At 54.1% G+C, this 22,229-nt stretch overlaps 3 protein-coding genes across 4 annotated transcripts; 2 read left to right on the top strand and 1 right to left on the bottom strand.

The window, feature by feature from the left end:
• On the top strand, window positions 1-13,729 carry SEMA4G (semaphorin 4G). 2 transcript variants are annotated; one of them, XM_008534258.2, is made up of 16 exons: window positions 1-162; window positions 3,110-3,588; window positions 3,684-3,832; window positions 4,113-4,175; window positions 6,972-7,070; window positions 7,184-7,277; window positions 7,429-7,542; window positions 7,703-7,872; window positions 7,954-8,123; window positions 8,415-8,559; window positions 8,688-8,910; window positions 9,315-9,430; window positions 9,568-9,728; window positions 9,928-9,989; window positions 11,455-12,508; window positions 12,632-13,729. In XM_008534258.2, exons 2-15 carry the CDS (start codon window positions 3,465-3,467, stop codon window positions 12,282-12,284), a joined length of 2,520 nt encoding a protein of 839 aa, XP_008532480.1. In that variant the 5' UTR covers window positions 1-162; window positions 3,110-3,464; the 3' UTR covers window positions 12,285-12,508; window positions 12,632-13,729. The 2 variants fall into 2 exon arrangements, with proteins under 2 accessions (XP_008532480.1, XP_008532481.1); XM_008534259.2 differs by having other exon boundaries at window positions 41-162; window positions 8,035-8,123.
• Window positions 13,730-13,974: 245 nt separating this feature from the next.
• On the bottom strand, window positions 13,975-16,136 carry MRPL43 (mitochondrial ribosomal protein L43). Its single transcript, XM_008534260.2, has 3 exons — window positions 15,418-16,136; window positions 15,220-15,326; window positions 13,975-15,103 (listed from the first exon to the last, which is right to left on the bottom strand). Exons 1-3 carry the CDS (start codon window positions 16,134-16,136, stop codon window positions 14,895-14,897), a joined length of 1,035 nt encoding a protein of 344 aa, XP_008532482.1. The 3' UTR covers window positions 13,975-14,894.
• A 134-nt stretch (window positions 16,137-16,270) lies between these two features.
• TWNK (twinkle mtDNA helicase) lies at window positions 16,271-20,899 on the top strand. Its single transcript, XM_008534262.2, has 5 exons — window positions 16,271-17,578; window positions 17,769-18,009; window positions 18,161-18,268; window positions 18,598-18,739; window positions 19,695-20,899. The coding sequence occupies exons 1-5, from the start codon at window positions 16,336-16,338 to the stop codon at window positions 20,007-20,009; spliced, it is 2,049 nt and encodes a 682-aa protein (XP_008532484.2). The 5' UTR covers window positions 16,271-16,335; the 3' UTR covers window positions 20,010-20,899.
• Window positions 20,900-22,229: the final 1,330 nt, after the last annotated feature.

Genomic DNA, 22,229 nt, shown 5'->3' with positions numbered 1-22,229 from the left:
GGCCCCACCTCCCTGGTCCCGCCTCCCAGGCCTCCGCCCCACCCCCGGCTCCGCCTCCACCCCGCCCCACCTCCCGCCACGGCCCCTTCCTCCCGCAGCTGGTGCTGTGGGGCCGCGGAGCAGCGCGTCGCCGTCTGTGTGGCCCGGGATCGCAGCGCAAAGGTGAGAGAGGCAGGGAGCGCGGGGGGCGAGGGGGCCTGGGCCGGGGGCGGAGGCCAGGCCAAGCCTTCCCCACGTCCATTGCACCCTTCAAGCTGGGCCAGGCCTTCCTCACCGCCAAGTCCCCTCGTCGTGGTCCCACATAAAGGCTCTGGAGGGGCGCGGGCCAGGCCTCGGGCCGCCCTGGGCGCAGACCCACCACCACGGAGTCGGGGACCGGCGCGGGGCGGGGACCCGCGCAGCGAACAGTGTTCCCCGGGATCTGGGTCACGTCTCCCGGCGCCCGGTGGGATCGAAGGAGAGCTCGTCCTCAAGCTGCAGCAGTAGAGAGTGAGGTTAGACCTGAGGACAGGAGAGAACCGCGGACTGTCCAGGATGGTGGAGGGAGGGGGTAGCGGGGGAGGGGCTCTCAGGCCAGGAGAGCCAGACATCCTACTGGGCAGAGGGAGATAACCGCCTACACTAGGCAGGTGGACATCTGGAATGAAGGTCGAGAGCCTACTGATCCTACATTGATCCAGTTTGCGGGGGTGGGGTAGGGGGTGTCTCCCCTCCTCAGTTCCCTCCGCCCTAGGATCTAATAGTAGGAACATGATCAGAGTTCAGAGGGCTGGTCCTGGGGAGGAACCCAGACTATGGAACTGGGGGTGGAGTGTGGGGTGTGGACTGGAGACCTTGAAGCCTCGTTGCCACTGGGGGAGGGGGGGTGGCATCTCCGCTCCCCCTATTTAGCCCCACCTTCTCTCCCAACAGGTTAAATGGGGGCGGAGAGCTCCGGCCCAACTCCCCTATCTAGAACTGCGGTATACACTGGAGTAGAGAAGTATTAAATTATGCGTTCCATTCCATCCTTCCTTTGCTAAAACTAGGAGCCTCCTTCTGCCTGGTTTAGGTGCCCCTCCCTCTCTTGCAGAGGGGCAACACAGCCATGCCATTTGAGCATCCGAGGTCAGGAGCCTCCCCCCATCAATACACACACACACACACACACATACTTGGAATCTGGCCTTAGAATTCGGACTTTCGGGAAGGGAGGCGGGGTTCTGCTCTGCATCTCACTCCCAGTGGAGACTGGCAGCCTCCAATCCTGCAGTGAGAACTGGACCCCTGTGTGGATGTATGCTTGTCTCTGCGTAGATGTAATTATGTGTCTGAGACTGTGTGAACACACATGTATTTTACCCTTCTGTGAACATGACGGTGCCTGACCCACTGTATCAATGGGTTTGTATGCATGTCCCCTCCACATACGTGTGTATGTACAGGACCCTCCTGTGCTAGGTGTACAATCCTTCATGTGCGCATGTGTGGGTTTATAACCCTCCTTGGCAACCTCTGAGGCTGTGACCTGCTGACTAAATGGGCATGTGAATACAATCTTACATGTGAATTTGTATGAACACATGTGGCAGGCCCTTTATGTGAACATACGTGTGCATAAACCTCCTTGTGAATGTGCATGTGCATGACTCTCCTGTGAGTATATGTGTTCACCCCCCTCCTGTGAATATGTGTGTGTGCATATCTGTGTGCATGAACATCACCCTCCTCTGGACACATGTGACTCTTGTGTAAACCAGTATAAGTGTGCCATGCACCACACTCTGGGTGGTTGCTCTGACCTGGGGTGTGTCCCTCCTGCCCACTCCTAGGGACTGATCCCTCCTAGCCATAGGGCTCCCTCTGGCTACTGTGCTAATAAGCAAATAGGAGGCCCCAAAGGTAAACAGGTGTGCCTCCACAGTGAGGGGTGGGGCACGAGCAGTTTGCCTGGGGCCTCCTGCTGCCCCAGCCCCCAAACCAGGAGCTGATGCCCTTTCTGTGGTCCAGGGACCCTCTTCTCTCTAGTCATACTCCATTCTCCACCTCGGGGCTCTTCCCACTACAGTGATGACCTTCACCTCTTGAATAAATGCTCCAAATTCCTGTTCTCCCCTGGCCAGCTCCTGCTCCCTCCCCTCTCTTCAGGGCCCCATAGTTAATATTTGACATGGAAGGGAGGGGAGAGGCCAATGGCCCCTCTTGCCCTGTCCAATGAGATTGGGTGGGTCAGACTTCCTCCACACCTAGCCCAGCCCAAGAAGCCTTCAGGAGCCACTTCAGGAATCAGGCATGATATACAGGGGTCAGAGGAGGCCTGACGCCTACCCCCAACCCATCCCCAACTGATTGGCTTGAGGGAAGGTCCAGGTGTGGGAATAGTCTCCAAAATGTGCCAGGGGAGGTGGCCAAGAGCTCAGGGATCCCATTGTTCACCTTTTCCCTATTCTCATGTCTCAATTAACTGGCCTTGTACACTTCAGCCTCCTGCACAGATATTACACCTGTGCAGCCAGGGGGGCCCAGATACCCACCCTGCCAATGCTTGTGAATGCCTGTTTGCAGGTAGGGGCACGTGTGGATGCCTAGCCAGAGGGTGCAGTACAAACTCGCACGGGCAGGGCAGAGATTTGCACCCCCTAAGAGAGGAATGCTGAGGAGGAGAAGTGTCTAATTAAAGAGAAATTCCAGAGGGAGCTCTCAGTCCAGGGAAAAGAAAAAACAAAGGGAAAACGGGACAAAATAAACAAAGGCCCATTAAACGTCTCTGCCCAGGCCTTCCTGCATAAGGCACCCCCGCAGGCAGCAGGGGCAGTTGGGAGGAGAATGCCTTCTCTCTGAGAACCTGAGCTCCACTGAGATGGAAGCCTTGCTAAGCTTCTGACTTGGTCAGAGGAGGGCTGTTACCTTGGGTTTGGTTTGGGGAGTCTAGGGTCTTGGCAAGAGGGCAAGTTCCATCCAACTTCCTGCATCAGCCCAGAGATGGACAGAATGACTGTGAGTCGATCCTGACGTGGGAGTTTTGTAGATGCCGGGCCTCCTCCCTTCAGTACCAATAAAGTCTGGGGGTAATGCATCTACCTTCTACCTACACACAGATCAAAAGGCTTTTTTCCTGTTTTTTCTTCAGAAAACGGACCTCAGAGAACCAGGAGGAGCCATACTGTCGGGGCAGGGTGACTCTATCAGTGACCTACGACCTCTCTATGACCCCACAACTCCCTCTCACTATGGAGTTTGTATTTGATGCAGACAGGCAGTGTGTGATCCATCCCTCCCTCTGACCTCTTACCTGGGATTCCATGGCCACACAACTCTGTGATTCCATGTCTCCCCAATTCCAGGACCCTCCCTGGCCCCATGACCCCTGACCTTCCAAGTGACCTCCCTGGACCGTGACCTCTGTGACTGTTCTTCCCCGTCACCCCTTGATTCTGGCCCTGGCTCCCTTTTGGGGTCTTTTTGGTCTGGGCCTCCCCAGGAAGATGTGGGGGAGGCTCTGGCCTTTCCTCCTGAGCTTCCTCACAGCAACTGCATTTCCTGGACCCTCGCTTCGGAGACCATCTAGAGAACTAGATGCCACCCCACGGATGACCATCCCCTATGAAGGTTAGATGCCCCCCAACCTCAAAAGGCGGCAGGAGCCAGGGCTGGGGGTGGAGAGGCAGCCCCAGAGCAGGGCTTACAACTCCCACTCTCCCCAGAGCTCTCCGGGACCCGGCACTTCAAGGGCCAGGCCCAGAACTACTCAACGCTGCTGCTAGATGAGGCCTCGGCAAGGCTGCTGGTGGGAGCCCGAGGCGCCCTGTTTTCTCTCAATGCCCACAACATAGGAGATGGGTCTCACAAAGAGGTCAGCCCCTGGAATCTGGACTACCCAGAGGGTCTCCATCTTCATTCAGCTCCCTGAGACCTCAACTTCCTGGAAATCCTGCCAGCCTTCCATAGCTCCCTAGTCAGACAGCACTGCCCTTCCCAGCTCAGGTCTCCCTTACATCCACTCCTCCTCCTGAAACTTACCCCTACCCCAATTTCTCCAGTTCCCTGGGGTCCTATCACCTGGTCCCACAGGTAATGGGGAAAGGCAAAGGTATTGTGGTTGACACATCAGCCCATTCTGTTTCCTCCTCCAGATCCACTGGGAGGCCTCCCCAGAGATGCAAAGCAAATGTCATCAAAAAGGGAAAAACAACCAGGTATGTGGTCTGCCCTGTCCCTAGCTCCTTTCCTCCTCCTCCTCAATTGGGGATGTCAGGGTTGGTGGGGACACAGATGGAGCGGTACATATCAGCCAATCAGTTGTAGCAACCACAATAAACATTGTAAGTGCTGCCAGAGGGGCAGGCCCTGGGCACAGCACTCCTAATCCAAACATCTGGTGACCTATTACTTTGATCTTCAATAGCATCTTAATCTCCTCTGGCCTCCCAAATAATCATCATGATAACAATAAGTAATCTCTAGTAAGTCTGACTTAGGTAATATCACCTAATTCTAAAATAACTGTATGAAATATTATCCTCCATTTTACAGATGAGAAAAATGAGGCTTTGGTCAAGGATTAGCTCAAGTACCCAGTATTCCATGGAGGGGTATTAGTGAAGTGTCAGCTCTTCCTGGCTAAAGAACACGGTGTCTCCAGGGCTCCCATGTCTAGCTGTGTAACAGATCCATCTGGAAAGCCTATTAAAAATACACATGTCGGGGCTGGCTCCGTGGCCGAGTGGTTAAGTTCGCGTGCTCCGCTGCGGCGGCCCAGGGTTCGGATCCTGGGCGCAGACATGGCTCCGCTCGTCAGGCTATGTTGAGGCAGCGTCCCACATCCCACAACTAGAAGGACCTGCAACTAAGATTTACAACTATGTACGGGGGGTTTGGGAAGATAAAGCAGAAGAAAAAAAAAAAAGATTGGCAACAGTTGTTAGCTCAGGTGCCAATCTTTAAAAAAAAAAAATACACATGTCCAAGGTCCAGCAGCCCAGGGATTCTGATTCAGTGGGTCTGGGGTGGTGGTATGACAGCTGCGTTTAAAGAGATGTCTCCAGGAGATTCCATCAAAGGCTGCCTCTTGGAGCAGCATGGATAGAAAATGGGGCTGGTAAAGCAGGTGGAGCCTAGGTCACGGAGGGCTATAAATGCCCAGCTGAGTGGTTGGATTTTATTCTGTGACAGTGGGCACCCTCATTTTTTGATACTTTGTATAATGTGCACGTGAATCACCTGGGCGTATTATACAAGCAGATGCTAACTCAGTAGGTCTAGGGAAGGGCCTGAGTTTCTGCGATTCTAACAAGCTCCCCGGTGAAGCTGATACTGCTGGTTCCCCGACCACACTTAGGGTAGCAAGGTTTTAGGAGAACATATCCCAAAGCATGTTCTGGGGAGCATTCATTTTCAAAACAGAGGTTTAATACTCAGATGAGTTTGAGAAATGCTGCATGCTCAATCCCACTATGCACAGCAACACCTTTAAGGCTTTGAGAAGCCCACAGTAAAGGTAGGTCTACCCATGGTTTCCAACTTATTTGACCACAGAATTCCTCCCTTGCCAACGTCTTTTAATGTAAACATTTTGGTGAAACCCTATCATAGGAATATTTATCTGGCTGCAGGCACTAGATGAATTAAAATAGAGTGGGTCTGGAGGCAGGAGAGGCAGTAGGGAGGCTGGGGGCATCGCGTGGGTCAGAGGAGGGAGACCTGAGCAGGCTGGTGGAGAAGAGGGGTGGAGACCAAAGTACTGCGCCCGCTGAGGGAGTGGGATGAGAGAGAGGCCTGCAGGGATTCAAATCCTGGGTAATAGGCAGGAAGAAGAATCATTAACAAGGCGAAGAAGTCAAGAGGGCAGCAGCTTAAGGCTTTCAATGGGCAGAGAAGACCAGTATGGCTGAAGTAGAGTGAGTGAGACCAGAGGAAGGGCTGGGCCCTATCATGCAGGCTAAGAGCATATGGGACCCTGTGCTCGGGACTCTGGTGAGCCAATGAAGGGTTTTTAAATACAGCAGTGGCATGGTCTGGGTTACATTTTAAAAATATGCCTTGGAAGTGGGTTGCAAGAGTGTGCCGAGTGGTCAGATATCTCTGGAAGGAAACTTCAGACAGTGGTGACGGCAGTCCCCTTTGAAGGCTACAGGAATTAAAGGGAGACTCTCTGTTTACAACATATCCCTTCGCGCCTTTTGAGTTTTACACTGTGTATGTGTGTTCCTCATTCATTGAATAAATAAGTAGTTTCTATAAAGAGTGGCAGAGGGTTAGGAGAAAGGTCAGGTGGGCGCTGCAGTTGTCCAGGGAAGGGTCATGGTAGTAACTTGGACTAGGGTGATGGCAGTGGAGGGAAAGTGGACCAAGTCAAGGACATTTAGGACAAAGATTAATCATGGAGAGGGACTGAATGTGGGGGTGAAGGAGTGGGAAGCAGCAAGGATGACTCCTGGTTTCTGGACTGAGTAATAGGATGGACAGATGAAGTGAGGTGGGAAAGACTGGATGAACAGGTTTAGGAGGGTAGACGCAGATTAGGGAGGAGGGGATGAGCTTGGTTTCTGACAAGGTGAGTTTGATGTGTTTGTGGGATATCAAGTGGAGAGAATGCTGGAGCCTAGGAATAGATTTGGTAGTGTCAGACCAAAGGAGGTGTGGAAACTCCAGGAGTGGGGGACACTGCTGAGAAGGAGATGTGAGAAAAGCATCTTAGGATGGTGAGAGCCCTGGAAGCCCCTGAACTGGGAGAGCAGGGGACTGCAGGAAATGCAGCAGAAGCTGGTAATCCAAAAGATAGAGGAGAGAAGAGGGGTCATGACACTGGGAGGCCAAAGGACAGTGAGTTCCAGTGAATGTTCTGTGTTCTGGGCAGTGAGAAGGCCCACCAGGATCTTAGAAAGCACTGTTTGTCCTGTGGGTGGGGCAAAAGCCAGACTACAGAGTTGGACCAATGCAAGAGGCCTCTAAGGAGGCCTGGGGCTCACAGTCCTCTCCCACCTATCCCACAGACCGAGTGCTTCAACCATGTGCGATTCCTACAGCGGCTCAACGCCACTCATCTCTACGCATGTGGGACTCATGCCTTCCAGCCCCTCTGTGCAGCCATTGTGAGTGTGCCTGCCCCAGCCGCTGGTCCGTGACCCTGGATCCTAGGTCTGACCTTGGGCCACAACCCTTGTGTGTCCTCAGGACCACTGACTTCTGGCCCCTCCTTCCCCAGGATGCTGAGGCCTTCACCTTGCCAACAAGCTTCGAGGAGGGGAAGGAGAAGTGTCCTTACGACCCAGCCCGTGGCTTCACAGGCCTCATCATCGGTGAGCGTGCCCTCCTCCCCACCCTGGCCCCTCATCCACAAGCATGCTGTTTGTGGGACATAGATCTCGTTGCTAGGACTTGGTACTCATGTGTGTTATGTGCCTTGTTGTATGTGACATGTCTCTCATGCCTGGCATATCCCTGCCCCAGATGGAGGCCTCTACACAGCCACAAGGTATGAATTCCGGAGCATTCCTGACATCCGCCGGAGCCGCCACCCACACTCCCTGAGGACTGAGGAGGCACCGATGCACTGGCTCAATGGTTAGGAGGATGAGGCACAGGATGATGGGGGGCAGGGGACTATTTCTTCATCTTTACTCCCCTGTCCCCAGGTGAGCCTGTCTATTCCTGTGTGTTGTTGACTGGGTGGAGGGTAGATCCCAGCCTATCTCCGAAGCCACCTGAACTGCCTGACCCACAGATGCTGAGTTTGTGTTCTCCGTCCTGGTGCGCGAGAGTAAGGCCAGTGCAGTGGGTGACGATGACAAGGTTTACTACTTCTTCACGGAGCGCGCTGCTGAGGAGGGCTCTGGCAGCTTTGCTCAGAGCCGCAGCAGCCACCGTGTGGCCCGTGTGGCCCGTGTGTGCAAGGTAAGGAGGATTGAGGTCAGGGCAAGGGTGTAGTGACAACTTCTGACCCTGGCCTCTGACCCCATGCCCCTACCTCCCCAGGGAGACCTGGGAGGGAAGAAGATCCTGCAGAAGAAGTGGACCTCCTTCTTAAAGGCCCGTCTTATCTGCCACATTCCACAGTATGAGACACTACGTGGTGTCTGCAGCCTGGACACTGACACCTCATCCCGCGCACACTTCTATGCGGCCTTCACGCTGACCACTCAGTGGTCAGTGCAGGGACAGTGGGGGCGGGGCAAGGAACTGGGGACAGCATAGGGACTGGGGCAGAGGTCAGTGAGAATGAGATAGGATCCATTGTGGGGAGGGCTGGCTGCAGGGAGAGAATTTCAGGCATGTCCAGCTAGCCTGGGACCAAAGGCCACAGTGGTCTGCTGACCCTCAGGAGAAGCCTTGTGGACCTAGAGCTGGGGTTGGCCAGGGTAACAATGGGCTCCTGGCTGGGCAGGTGGCAATCCACTCAGTGTGACTCAGCCTTTTCCCCTTTGTCTCATCCCTAGGAAGACCCTGGAGGCCTCAGCCATCTGCCGCTACGACCTGGCTGAGGTACAGGCTGTCTTTGCAGGCCCCTACATGGAATACCAGGATGGTGCCCGGCGCTGGGGCCGCTACGAGGGCGGGGTGCCAGAGCCCCGGCCTGGCTCGGTGAGTGCCCAGGCCTGGGGTCAGTGCTGAGTAGACAGAACCCCTGGGAGCGGCAGGCGGGTCTAGTCTTGTGGGGAGGATGGGCAGGTGGTGGAGTCCTGAGGTTCACCACTCATCCCCCACCCCAGTGCATCACAGATTCATTGCGCAGCCGAGGCTACAACTCATCCCAGGACTTGCCATCCCTGGTCCTGGACTTTGTGAAGTTGCACCCACTGATGGCTCGGCCTGTGGTACCCACACGTGGACGGCCCTTGCTGCTCAAGCGCAGTGTGCGCTACACACACCTCACAGGGACACCTGTCACCACGCCTGCTGGACCCACCTATGACCTGCTCTTTCTGGGCACAGGTGCTTCTGACCCCTGGCCTGAGCCCTATGGTGACTGCTGACCTGAGTCCTTGATCCCTGTTGATCTCAAGCCCCCAGGATGACCCTTGATCACAAAACCCTGGTGACCACTCATGTTGATTCTTCAGTGAATATTCACTACTGGCCCCCAGTGACCCCTGGTTCTTGGTGACTGCTGATTCCTGTCACCAACAATGACATTTGACCCTGATCACTAATGCTTCTGAGCCAAATAATTCCTGCCATGACTAGCCTGGAGTTCCCAGTGTCCTGAGGGCCCACTGCTACTGGCTGAATCCTTGTCCCTGACCTCATGATTCCTGAGCTGCTCCCATTAGGCTATTGCAGGGAACCGAGAGCAGATTCTATTGTTGGGGTCTGACCCTCTGCCCTTTCCAAACCAGCTGATGGCTGGATCCACAAGGCCGTGGTCCTGGGCTCTGGGATGCACATTATTGAAGAGACACAAGTGTTCAAAGAGCCCCAGTCTGTGGAGAATTTGGTCATCTCTCCAATGCAGGTAGCCCCTCACTCACGACCCTCCATATAGCCTTGCCAGAATAGGGGGAGGGAGTAGGGAGGCTGGGCAGTGTTGTTGTGTGTGTCTGTAAGTGGGAGTAAGGGTATTGCTGACCAGCTTTCCTCTCTGGCTCCCAGCACAGCCTCTATGTGGGGGCTCCTGGTGGAGTCATCCAGCTACCACTGTCCAGCTGCTCCCGCTACCACTCCTGCTACGATTGCATCCTGTCTCGGGACCCCTACTGCGGCTGGGACCCTAGCACGCATGCCTGCATGGCGACCACCACCGTAGCCAACAGGTCCGAGGGCGGCAGGTGGGAGGTGGTAGGGGTGTGAGTGTCTGCTGTGCCCAGGGGATCAGGGCCTGAGGGAAAGAGGAAGGCCTGCCAGCTGTAGGGGAAGTGGGGACCAGTTGTTGGTAACAGCCCTATTGACCCTTCCACTGGGGAAATGAAGCCCAGTTCCCCTTGTTCATAAGTCCTGATCTTCTGTCTCCAGGACAGCATTGATACAGGACATAGAGAGAGGAAACCGAGGCTGTGAGGGCAACAGGAACACAGGTAAGTGACATTCATGTAAGTGTGTGGGTCTGGCTGTATAACCTGTCCTCTTTACCATTTACTGTCATTTGTCTGTGCATGTATGCAGCTGAATGGCTGCACCTGTGTGCTTTCAGCGAGGATGACCCAGCAGAGTCTGGCACAGAAGAAGTGCTCAACAAACATTTGTTGCCCAAAAGAATTATAAATGGGGAAACAGGCTCAAGATATAAAGTTCCTTGTCACTTCTAGAGCTTATAGCCAAGTATGTGTGTGTGTATCTATGTGTATGTTTGGGGGGAGGGGCAGGAAATCACATGATCACACAAATAATTATAATTATTTTCATTGGTTTTTGTTACAAAAGGAATAATTACAACTATGACAAGGGGTTGAAGGATATTGGGTACTTCCTCAAGGAAGATATGATGACTGAGCTGGTAGCTGAAGAAAGAGCAAGTGAATGATCAGAGCTAACATGTACTGAGTACCTACTATGTGCAGGCACTGATCAAACCCTTCCATGCACGAGCTCTTGGATTTTCAGAGCACTCCTATGAGAGAGGTGCCATTAGCATCATCCCCCTGAGGGGCAACCTCTCCAAGGCACGGGGAGAATAAGTAAACAGCCCAAAGTTAAGTAGCTGTTAAGCAGCAGGGTCAGAATTCAAACCTGACTCCATGCAGTCTGACTGGAGTTTGTTCTTTTGATCACTGCTATGCTCAATCCCCAAAGTTAACCAGGCAAGTGGAGGGCATGGAGAGGGGAATGACACCCGAGCAGAGGGAACAGCAGGCAGAATGAGCTCGGTGTGTTTGATCAACAAGAGAAGAGGCTGGAGTGGTGGGCAGGGACCATGTTGAGGCAGGGCAGGGGCACGGTCAGCTTAGTGTTCTTAAAAGGTCACCCCACCGCTGCATGGAGAATGCATTAGATGGGGCTTAGAGTGGGCCAGCAGTTGGAGGACAGAAGTGAACACGTCTGAGATAGATTCTAGAAGCAGAATCTGGTGAGGGTTAGATACAAAGGTGAGAGGGAGAGAGAGGCAAGGAGACTCCCAGGTTTCCGACTTAGGCAACTGAGTAGCTGGTGGTGCCATTCAGTGATGATAATTCAAGAAAAAGACTTGGTATAGTTTGGGAGAGAGGCCTTGGCCTTAGTTCCTGTGACATGCCCAAGAGACCTCACATGGAGATGTCCAGAACGTGGAAGATATTTAAGTCAGATGCTCAGGAGAGAACTCTGTGTTGGAGGTAGAGATTGGGAATCATTAGCAGATGGCAGGAATTAAAACTACTGGGAAGGGTCAACGTGAACCTTACGTGGGAGGATGAATGCAGAGAGCTTGGTCAGTTGTCACTGTGATTCCAGATTCTGTCCTTGGTGCTGGGGACATAACAGTGACTCATCTGGCTTGCCATCTCCAATGCCCTCCCTGTGATAGGCAGGCACTGACTGCTCTTCTTGTCCCCCCTACTCCTTCAGGGCCACCACCACCGCTGAAGACCCGCTCTGTGCTCCGGGGTGATGATGTCCTCCTGCCCTGTGATCAGCCATCCAACCTGGCCCGGGCCTTGTGGCTGCTCAATGGGAGCATGGGCCTGAGCGATGGGCAGGATGGCTACCGCATCGGCGTGGATGGGCTGCTGGTAACAGACACACAGCCCGAGCACAGTGGCAACTATGGCTGCTATGCTGAAGAGAATGGCCTCCGCACCCTGTTGGCCTCCTACAGCCTCACAGTCCGGCCAGCCACTCCTGCCCCGGCTCCACAAGCCCCTGCCCTGCCTGGGGTACAAATGGCACCTGATGTGAGGCTGCTCTATGTGCTAGCCATTGCTGCACTTGGGGGCCTCTGCCTCATCCTGGCTTCCTCCCTCCTCTATGTGGCCTGCCTTCAAGGAGGTGGACGAGGGCGTCGACGGAAATATTCATTGGGTCGGGTCAGCCGGGCAGGGGGCTCTGCTGTGCAGCTGCAGACAATCTCAGGCCAGTGTCCTGGAGAGGAAGATGAGGGTGACGATGGGGAGGGGGCTGGGGGCCTGGAGGGCGGTTGCCTCCAGATCATCCCTGGGGAGGGAGCCCCAGCCCCACCACCCCCACCACCCCCACCGCCACCGGCTGAGCTGACCAATGGGCTGGTAGCACTGCCCAGCCGCCTGCGCAGGATGAATGGCAACAGCTATGTGCTCCTGAGGCAGAGCAACAATGGAGTACCCGCAGGGCCCTGCTCCTTCGCTGAGGAGCTTAGCCGCATCCTGGAGAAGAGGAAGCACACACAGCTCGTGGAGCACCTGGATGAGAGCTCTGTCTGAGCCCAGCCTCCCGGGACAAATGCTCTTCCAAGCCAGCCTGTCTGCCCTGGGCTGGGCCGCTGCCTCCCCACACAGCCACCCTATCTTCACTCCCTCAACTCCAGGCCCCTCTCCCAACTTTTTGATGTCCCTGTAGGGCTGGCCAGTCAGGCCCAGCCAAAGCCCCCTCCTCAGTCTCCACAGACCCACTGTGAGCAGCCCAGGCCAACCGGTGCTCCTCAGAGGTAGGTGTTCCCTCGGGCTCTGCAGACCCAGCCCCAGTTCCTATTCCCTTAACCTAAGAACTTAGGAGAGGATGCCATCCTCCTGCCCCATTCATCTGCTCAAAGCCTTCCTCTTTCTCTCAGGCAGGGCTCTGCAGGTCGAGATGGCGTCGATGTCACCACCCTCTGCATGGCCCTACGTGCGGGATGGTCCAGAAACCAGACAAGACCTCTGCCAGCCACCAGAGCCACTCGAGCCCTGCATACATTCACATGCGCACATGGAAGAATGTCTATCAGCTGGGCTGCAGGGCCCTCACCCCCACCTCCTGGTGCATTCTTGTGTTTCATCCCTTCTTCAGGATTTTGGGTGCCCTCCCAATTGCCACATCTCATCCTATCTAGTCCTCTCCCCTAGTCCCAGCCCCATGTGGTAACCTCTTTGGCAAGAGCTTGGGAACAGGCCAGCCTGGGGAGGTAAGACTGTATCATTCCTCTCTTCTTCTGGCCCTTACCAGTCAGCCTCCCCACCTGCTTGGTCACTTGTATGACCAAGACAGAACTCCAGGCATGTCCCTTCCTCATCCATGTGCTTACATTTCCACTCACATGCACCTTCTGAGCCTCCCCTTGCTGCCTCGGACCTGTGTCTGTCGGGTTTGGTCTATGGACATTTCAGAGGGAGAGCCCTCTCCAGTTTAGCTGTCCTCGCAGACACTTCCCTAGGACGGGTGACCAACACTGCACTCAATGAGCCAGCCTCCCTTTTGGGGACCAAACATTTGCTACCCCTAGACCAGACCAGGGAGAGGAGAGATCCGATGTCTCACCTGGCACATGAAGCCCGTTCTTGGAACTATGCAAAGGGCAGAGGCTGGGAGTTTGGATGCTTGGCTCCCACCCCTGTCCTACCTCACCGGGGCACTTTCAGGGTCCAGGGGCCTCTGAAGTCTCCAGGCCCATATGGGACAATCAAATCCTGAGTTCCCCCATTCCCTTTGGGTGAGGATGACTGTTATTTTTGTAGCTGCGAACGTGGAATCCCACGGGTTTTTACTGCCCTTCACCCAACCTCTCCCACCTCCACCCCACAATGAATGTATTTATTGTGAGAACGGCTACACATCTTTAGGAATGCCCTCACTCACCACCAAGGTGGGCGGAATGGGCATGTGATAGAGTGGGGAGCCTGGGCTCAGCTCCTCCCCTCTCTGTTGGTTAATAAATACCCTCTTTCCCACAGCTATGAGTGGTCGGCTTGGTCTAGATTGGCCTTCCCCTGAACACCAGGGGGCAGGCTTCTGAGGCAATGGAGAAGGTGCTGCAGAGTTGGCTCTGCTCTCCATAAAGCCATTTACAGAGGAAATTGGGATCCTCAGCTTCCATCCTGGGCAGATACACAGGCTTTTATTAAGGCGCTCACTATTCATTGATCATGGTGACAAGGGCATGACAGACAAAATTACAACAGTTCAAGAACTCACACAAAGATTTCTAGGTTTTTATTTCCTGGTTCTTTTCCTCACCATCCCCCCCACCCCGGGTTTTTAGCTAAGCCTAGAAAATGCTCCCTGTTGATCAGCCCTCTTGCTCTTCCCCAAGAAGCTTTTCAGTACCTCCCCTCCCCCAACAAGGGACAGCATGGATTCATTTCTGCACAGAGGGGCCTGTCTGGGGGGAGCAGTTGAGAGCAGGACAGGCTTGTTACCAGGAACCTGGCCTGAGAATCACTCTCTCCAAGGCTCAGGCCCAGATTAATCGCATGGCCTTTGATACTAACCATCCTGAAGAATTATTATATGTTCTGCTTCTGGTTTTAAGATAATGAAAAACAGGGTTACACTTAAAATATGCACATACTTTGAAGTAAGACCTCAAGTGTGACCTTGGGCAAGTTTATTAACCTCAGTTTTCTAATCTGTACACAAACATTCACAGAGATATAAAGTGCCTAAGCCAATGCCAGGCTCACAGCAGCAAAGAAGGTGCTAGCACTCTCTAGCTCAGCAGTTGCAAAAACAGGACATCAACAATTCTTCAGAAACCAGCCTTGAAACCCCCCTCCCTGTGATTTGAGATCACTATTACCAATTTGGATTTCATAAATGAAGACCCTGAAAAATCCTTGAAGACTCTCAGGTTTCAGGGATGTCAAATGAGTAAGAATTAGGAGTCACAAACTCACTGTCCCTTGCAGTGGGCACTGAAAAGAAACAGACAGCTCTTCATCTCAAGCAAAAGCTTCGGTGTCAGTTCCCCTTTGATAGGCACCATCTGTCTGCTGGGCTTGGAATCCCCTGAAGCAAAAGAGTAAGAACCACCTCTACCAGGGTAAGAGTCCAAAGCCCAGGAGTGGAGTTGGTGGGGCACGTCTTCACTGCACTCGCACCTGAGCTGGGGCAGCATCCTAGACCTCTCGGGGGCGCAGCCCGCCCAACGTTGTCGGTTTGTTGGTGAAGGGGTGCCACTGACCCTGGATGCTAGGGCTGTCCGTGTGGAAGGGCTTGCGAATGCGGATCACCTCCAGGCCGGACTGGTCCGCCAGCTTCTGCACCAGCGTCGCGATCTCCTCGACTGACTTGCAGTGGATGCTCTCCTCACGCACCGCCCCGTTAACTGGCCGAAGGGAGGCGGGGGTAAGAGGGAACGAGCGGGTGAGGTGTCAGACGAGAGGAAGGCGAGCGGGCCGAGCCCCCCGCGCCGCCCTGCAGCCCCCGCCCGGCCCCACTCACGGTATTCGGCCACTACTCTGGGCACACAGCACGGCCGCGGATTCACGTATATTACGACCCCCGGGTTTCGTCGGGCGAAGTCGGTCACCTCCCGTTCCACGAACTCCCTGAGGGACCCGAGGAGCGTGAGTACAGTGACCCCTGACCCGGGGCCACTTCTGTCCGGAGTCGCACCCCTGCGTCCTTCGCCCGGCTCACCTGGCGCCGCGGGACGAGGGCGCGTCGCGGCTGAGGCTAAAGCTGAGACGCTGCAGCTGCTGCACGTAGCGACCCAGGCCGTTGTGAAGGATACTGGTCAGGAAGCGGCTCGAGGTCCCGCGTGCCGTCATGGCCACAGCTCCCAGGCAGCGGAGCACACTCTCGAGGGATGGGGGCGGGACTAACCAGAGGCTTCCGGTTCCGGGGACACTCGGGCCCGGTGGAGTTTTGCTTCCGAGGTCACGGAGAACGGGTCGTGCGTGTGACCCACGTTGCGCGCGATAGCGCTGAGAGAAGAGTGGAGACGCGGGGCCAGGGTCGGGAGCAGCGGAGCTTCTTGTAGGAGAGCGGAGGGAGGACACGGGGCGGGTGAGAGCTGGGCGTTCCTTTGGACTCGGAAATTGGCGGGAGCCGCTTAATGGCCCTCTAGCCGTGCTTAGTCCATTCTGAGGGAAAGAGCGGCGAAGAGGGCGTCTAGTCGGGGGCCTAGAGCGGAGGGGCTCCCGAAAGGACGCAGGCGGCCGTAGAGATGAGGACGACGAGGAGGTTCCTTCGAGGGGCAGTAGTGGTGGAGAGATGATCGAGAGAAACCGTATCGGTGAGGGGCGGTGGAGAAGGTTGTAGAGGTGAGGCGGTGGTGAGGAGAAATTGCAAAGGACCATAGAGGTAGGCAGCCAGATACAGGAACATAGACGGGAAGAGGTCGTGTAGACGGGCATGGATGTGAAATAGCAATGTAGAGGGGCTGAAGAGGATTCAGAGATGTTTATGAGGGAGAAGTTTGAAGAGAGAAAAAAGCCACCTAGAATGGGCTTGGCAGAGTACAATGTGGAGGATCCCTAAGGTCTGATCTAGTAAAGGCATCCGAACCAGGCATCTAAGGTATTTCATGTAGTGACTTCCTCCGTTTGATTAGGAATGTGGGTCCTCCTCCGAAGTGGGTACCCCCTCCGTATTCTACTGCCCTTGCGTGGGGAGTGGATGAGTCGGAGGGGCCTGCCCAGGAGCTTAGTCCCAGGCCCTCCTCGCAGACGGTACAGGAAGGAGGCTCTCCCAGCCTTGGACGTACCAGTGTTGCCTGTAACTACAACTGAAATCCGCCAGTATTTGCGGGCGCATGGGATCCCCTTCCAAGATGGCCACAGCTGTCTGCGGGCACCAAGCCCCTTTGTGGGGGCCTCACAGCTCAAGGACCAAACTAGTGCTACCACTTCCTTCAACCTCTTCATTGACAAGACCACAGGCCGCTTTCTCTGCATGACCAGCCTAGCAGAGGGGAGCTGGGAAGACTTCCAGGCCAGCGTGGAGGGGCGAGGGGATGGGGCCAGAGAGGGAGTCCTGCTTAGTGAGGCCCCAGAAGCTGAGGACAGTGAGGAAGTCCGGAGGATCTGGGACCGAGCAATACCTCTCTGGGAGCTGCCTGAGCCAGAGGAGGCCCACCTGGCTCGTGTGATGTTTGGCCTCACCAAAGTGACAGATGACACACTCAGGCGTTTCAGTGTGCGGTATCTGCGGCCTGCTCGCAGCCTTATCTTCCCTTGGTTCTCCCCTGGAAGTTTGCGATTACGAGGCCTGAAGCTACTAGGGGCTGAAGGCCAGGGGGATGGAGTACACTATGTGGAGACCACCATTCCCCGGCCTGGCGCCTACCACAATCTGTTTGGATTACCACTGATCACTCGTCGAGATGTTGAGGTGGTACTCACGAGTCGTGAGCTAGACAGCCTAGCCTTGAACCAATCCACAGGGCTGCCCACCCTTGCCCTACCCCGAGGAACAGCCTGCTTACCCCCTGCCTTGCTCCCTTACCTTGAACAGTTTCGACGTATTGTGCTCTGGCTAGGGGATGACCTTCGGTCCTGGGAAGCTGCCAAGTTGTTTGCCCGTAAACTGAACCCCAAGCGATGCTCCTTGGTGCGGCCTGGGGACCACCAGCCCCGTCCCCTGGAGGCTCTGAACAGAGGCTTAAATTTTTCTCGTATTCTGCGTACTGCCCTGCCCGCCTGGCACAAGTCTATCGTGTCTTTCCGGCAGCTTCGGGAGGAGGTGCTAGGAGAACTGTCAAATGTGGAGCAGGTAGCTGGCATCCGCTGGGGTCGCTTTCCAGACCTTAATCGTCTCTTGAAGGGACATCGGAAGGGCGAGCTGACGGTCTTCACAGGTGACCTTTTGGGAAATCACTGCTTGGGATAGGGGGCAGGGGATCAGATGATGAAAGCATGTGGGTTTGGGCTATGGTAAATGTTGAAGAGGAGGCTTCCCTTCCCAACTTTGAAGCCCTGCTCTGTGTCTTGGTTTCACGGGTAGGACTTTCCTCCCTCACCCTGGTCTGTATTCAACCTTCCCTGCAGGGCCAACAGGCAGTGGAAAGACGACGTTCATCAGTGAGTATGCCCTGGATTTGTGTACCCAGGGGGTGAACACGCTATGGGGTAGCTTTGAGATCAGCAACGTGAGACTAGCCCGGGTCATGCTGACACAGTTTGCTGTGGGGCGGCTAGAAGATCAACTGGACAAATACGATGAGTGGGCCGACCGCTTTGAGGACCTGCCTCTCTATTTCATGACTTTCCATGGGCAACAGAGCATCAGGTGAGATTCACAGGTCTGGGGCTTTCAAAGATTTGGAGGGCAGGAGAACAGACCCCCAGCAGAGTTTTCAGGATGCTGGTTTTTCTGCCTGGGGTGTTCTGGAGACCACTTATAGTTGACTGTTGAATTCATTCCCTTTTCTTCCTCCCAGGACTGTAATAGACACAATGCAACATGCAGTCTACGTCTATGACATTTGTCACGTGGTCATTGACAATCTGCAGTTCATGATGGGTCACGAGCAGCTGTCCACAGACAGGTGACATCCTTCTCTTGTTTAGCGGGAACCCACTTGAACACACATGTTTTCTCAGGCAGCTGGCCGCTGGGCACACACACTGTGCTGTCTTATTTTTTTGACATGTGTGCAGGCACATACCATTCCATGTGTATTTTTATCTTTATAGAGGTGTGGGGTGTGGCAGTGGGAAGTATGGAGAAGGACCTAGGTGTGAGTCCTTGGGTAGAAGGACGTAGTGTGGGGTTGTGGTGGTTTGTAGGGAGATGTGAATGAATCAAGACTATGTGTATGTTCTTGTCCTTCTGTGTGTGTCTGATAACCTTTTTGCTTTGTTGGGGTGGGGACAGGATTGCAGCTCAAGACTACATCGTTGGGGCCTTTCGGAAGTTTGCAACAGACAATAGCTGCCATGTGACACTGGTCATTCATCCCCGGAAGGAGGATGATGATAAGGAACTACAGACAGCATCCATTTTTGGCTCAGCCAAAGTAAGTGGCCTTTAGAGGAGCCCAAGCTTTGGAGAAGAGAGGGGGTAGATGTGACCAGGGATAGCCCTTATTCAGCCTTAAGTCATCTTGACTGTCCTTCTGGAAGAAGCAGGAGGCAGCTAGCTGCCTCTGGGGTCATGACATGAGGAATACATGGGCTAGGAATACAAAGGCTGATAATAGTTGGGCCTGTGCTCTCCTTGCCCTCCAGGAGTTCACATCCTCTAGTGGGGAAACAGTGAGACAGTGATTACAACTCAGTATGATAAGAGCTATGACAGGCACCACAGGTATTTGGGGAGCAAAGAGAAGAGACATCTGAGTCAGCCTGGGACATCCAGGGAGGCTTCCTACAGGAGGGGTCAACAAAGGTTTGGTTGAGTTTCGGCAGACAGTAGGTGTTAAATAAATAGATGGGAGGGCCTTCTCGACAGCAGGACCAGCCTTATCCTAGAGCTTCCAGTGGTACACTGAGAGCCTATTACATGCCAATTCTCGGCTGGGCACAAACTGTGTACAAACTGTGTGCCATGCTGAAATAAACATGGAGCCAGGGAAGAGAATAATACAGAGATGGAAGGATGATGGTGCCTTGTTTCAAGATTGGTCTCTCTGGTGAAGTGTGACATTTAGACCAAGACCTGAATAAGAAGAAGCTGGGGTTGAGTAGGGTGGTGAGCTATAGAGGAGAAATGTTACAAGTAGAAGTCGTAGAAGTGTTACAAGTAGAAGTTCCAGATTTGTACAAAATCTGGAATAGCAGCACGGTTGTCAAGAAACTGAAAGAATCAAGTGGCCCAGCGTTGTGGTCAGTAGTTCAAAGAGCTTTGGTGATGGGGGAAAGTATTTTTCCCTTTCCCAATTTATGCCACTCCTCCCTGCATCCTCAACCTTGCCTTTTGCTTCTCTCATGTGTCTTCTCACTGCTTCTTCCTCCTCTTCCCCTGGTCCTCAGGCAAGCCAGGAAGCGGACAATGTTCTGATCCTGCAGGACAGGAAGCTGGTAACTGGGCCAGGGAAACGGTATCTGCAGGTGTCCAAGAACCGCTTTGATGGAGATATAGGTGTCTTTCCACTTGAGTTCAACAAGAGCTCTCTGACCTTCTCCATACCACCAAAGAGCAAGGCCCGGCTCAAGAAGATCAAGGACGACAATGAGCTAGTGGCTAAAAAGCCCTCTTCTGGCAAAAAGGGTGCTGTGCCTCAGAATTCTCAGACCAGCCAGGCCCCCATCTCCTCCCAGGCAGACCCCTCGAAGCCTTCAAGGTGAAGGCAGTGCAGAGCTAGACATGGAAATGAGCCTGACAGGACAGGCTGGGACTCTTTCTTGGCCCTCTGCTTGGGCTGCCTCTGTCCTGTGATCCTGAGCTAGGGCCCCTTCTCAGTCTGAGGGGCCTGGCGTAGTGCAGCGTTTCATAGGGAGAGAATTCAATTCAGCAGATATTTGAGAACCTGCTGTGTACCAGGCTTTGTTCTAGCTCCTGGGAGTACAGCATTGACAAGACAGATGAGGTCCCTGCTTCCACAGAACCTGCAGTCTCGTGGGGGAGACAAGACAAGCAATGAACAAATAAACATAAAACATAATTTTAGATAGTGAAAAGGCAATAAAGAAAATAGTAATGTGGTAGTGGTTACGGGGCTAGTTTAGGCTAGTTTAGGTATCTCTGAGCAGAGGACATTGAGCTGGAGCCTAAAGAACTAGGATTGAGCCATGTGAACATCTGGAGAAAGAGGGATCCAGGCAGAGGGAAAAGTAAATACAGAGGCCCTGGGGTGGGAATAAACAAGTTGAGTTCAAAGCAGTTGGGTCAGGCCCCCTGGACCTGGAGGGGAATAAGGGACTTCTTGCCAAAATTCCAGCCTAGGCTTCCAGAGCCAAAGGGTGACATGGTGGGTACCAAGCGCCTCTGCACCACACTCTGGGGCCTGCCATGAGGTGGTACTTGCTACCATTAGACCCTAGGTGCTTGGCCCTGTAATATCAGGGCCCCAAAGGTGGGAGCTTGGCCACAGAGCCATGGAAGGAAGCTGTGAGCCCAGAGTGCCTGCCACCTGGACACTGATTCCATGGTCTGCTGCCTCAGACCACTAGAGTAAATGCAGTCATGACTTTTTGTAAAGTTTTTCTAGTTTTACTAAAAAATTTTTTCCATTGCCTTTGTTTCTGTGCTTTTTCTTATTTGTCCACCAGGTGTCTCCCCAGTCTATGACTGGATTTTCCTCTCACTTTGACCTGGAAGTGGATGGGTCCCCTCTCCCACTTCCAGTCTTTAAGCTGTGTACTCCCAAGGAAGCAGAGGCACGCATACACCCCCTTACACCTCTTCTTGGCCTAGAGAAGACAGGATGGTGCCTCTTTATCCTGGTCTTCCTTGAGGGTCTCCATGTGATCCCTGGCAGAGGGGCGGGTCTGGACCACATGCCTAGGCCCTGCCTGACCAGCTGTCCCTCTTTGACATGAACCACTCACTGACCTCTCAAAGTGTGGACTCAGGCTCAGCATGTTCTCATCTGGCCTGTGTCTATTTCCCTCCTCGTACCCTCTCAGTTTTTCTTTGTTAGTGTGTGTCAGAACTCCTGGGGCTCTTGCAGAACCTAGGCCCTACTCTCCCCCCGAATCCTGACGCACACACAGACATTTCTGATCCTGGAGGTTTGAAGAGGTGCAGGATTCCTCATTTTTAACAAGCTCTGAAGGAGATTGTAAAATAAATTATCGAGAGACCCCATCATAAATGTTCCTAAATAACACTTTGCCGTCTTGCTTCCTCGGATACCCTGAAGTGCCAGTTTCCCTTCAGATTTGCCTACAAGAGCGGCAAGAATGCAAGATGTTCTGAGGTGACTGGGGAGAAACCTTTTGTAAGGAGGGGGTGGAGGGGTGCTTTCCTGCTCCCTAGGAAGAGGGCTGCCTTCTCAAGGTCTTTTTGTCAACCTAAGAGGGGGCTTCTGGGACCCCTTGCAAGGGCACAGGTCTCTGGTCTGCTGTGTGTGAGAACTGTGACTGTAGTTGTCTCCTGAAACAGAGCCCGGAGCAAAGCTCTTCTCTGTGGGGAAGAACCTGGGGGAGAGAGGGGATAGCTCCTCCAGGGCCTCCTTCTTGGGGGTCTCTCCCAGACTGGCTGGAGCCAGGCCTCCTAATCCCGCAGTAATCATTCCCAGCCGCTGGCTGGTCTAGGCCTCATCCGGGGTCTATAACAGTGTATGTCAGCCATGTCTTCCACATGCACACTACCAGATCAGTCATATCTGCAAGGACATGGGCTCCACATCCTGGTCTATGGAGAACGCCTGGTGTGTTCTCAGGAAATCCTTTAGGAGTTTCCTTTAGGGGACATTTGTGAGGTCTGTGTGTGAACTGGGGATAGAGGGATAGATACACACTTGCCTTGTTTGTTTTGCCCCACCCTCCTAGCAGACACCCCCACACAGCACAAACCAGAATGATGGCGGGGAGGGGAAGCTAATGCTCCCCCAGCCCCACCCC

This window comes from Equus przewalskii, chromosome 1 (assembly GCF_037783145.1).
Source record: "Equus przewalskii isolate Varuska chromosome 1, EquPr2, whole genome shotgun sequence".
NCBI lineage: Eukaryota > Metazoa > Chordata > Mammalia > Perissodactyla > Equidae > Equus > Equus przewalskii.
Note: the sequence above shows the minus strand (reverse complement) of the source record. Positions and strands in the feature narration are given on the sequence as shown.

Excerpts from the sequence above, each read along its gene's own strand:
- SEMA4G (XM_008534258.2), top strand. The coding sequence starts at position 3,465 with ATGTGGGGGAGGCTCTGGCCTTTCCTCCTGAGCTTCCTCACAGCAACT. Across the intron at positions 8,911-9,314 it reads CCTGCTCTTTCTGGGCACAG|CTGATGGCTGGATCCACAAG; the intron begins GTGCTTCTGACC and ends TTTCCAAACCAG. Across the intron at positions 9,990-11,454 it reads TGAGGGCAACAGGAACACAG|GGCCACCACCACCGCTGAAG; the intron begins GTAAGTGACATT and ends CTACTCCTTCAG.
- MRPL43 (XM_008534260.2), bottom strand. The coding sequence starts at position 16,136 with ATGCCCGTCTACACGACCTCTTCCCGTCTATGTTCCTGTATCTGGCTG. Across the intron at positions 15,327-15,417 it reads CCCTCGTCCCGCGGCGCCAG|GGAGTTCGTGGAACGGGAGG; the intron begins GTGAGCCGGGCG and ends CGGGTCCCTCAG. Across the intron at positions 15,104-15,219 it reads CAGAGTAGTGGCCGAATACC|TTAACGGGGCGGTGCGTGAG; the intron begins GTGAGTGGGGCC and ends CCCTTCGGCCAG.
- TWNK (XM_008534262.2), top strand. The coding sequence starts at position 16,336 with ATGTGGGTCCTCCTCCGAAGTGGGTACCCCCTCCGTATTCTACTGCCC. Across the intron at positions 17,579-17,768 it reads CGAGCTGACGGTCTTCACAG|GGCCAACAGGCAGTGGAAAG; the intron begins GTGACCTTTTGG and ends CCTTCCCTGCAG. Across the intron at positions 18,269-18,597 it reads GAGCAGCTGTCCACAGACAG|GATTGCAGCTCAAGACTACA; the intron begins GTGACATCCTTC and ends GGGTGGGGACAG.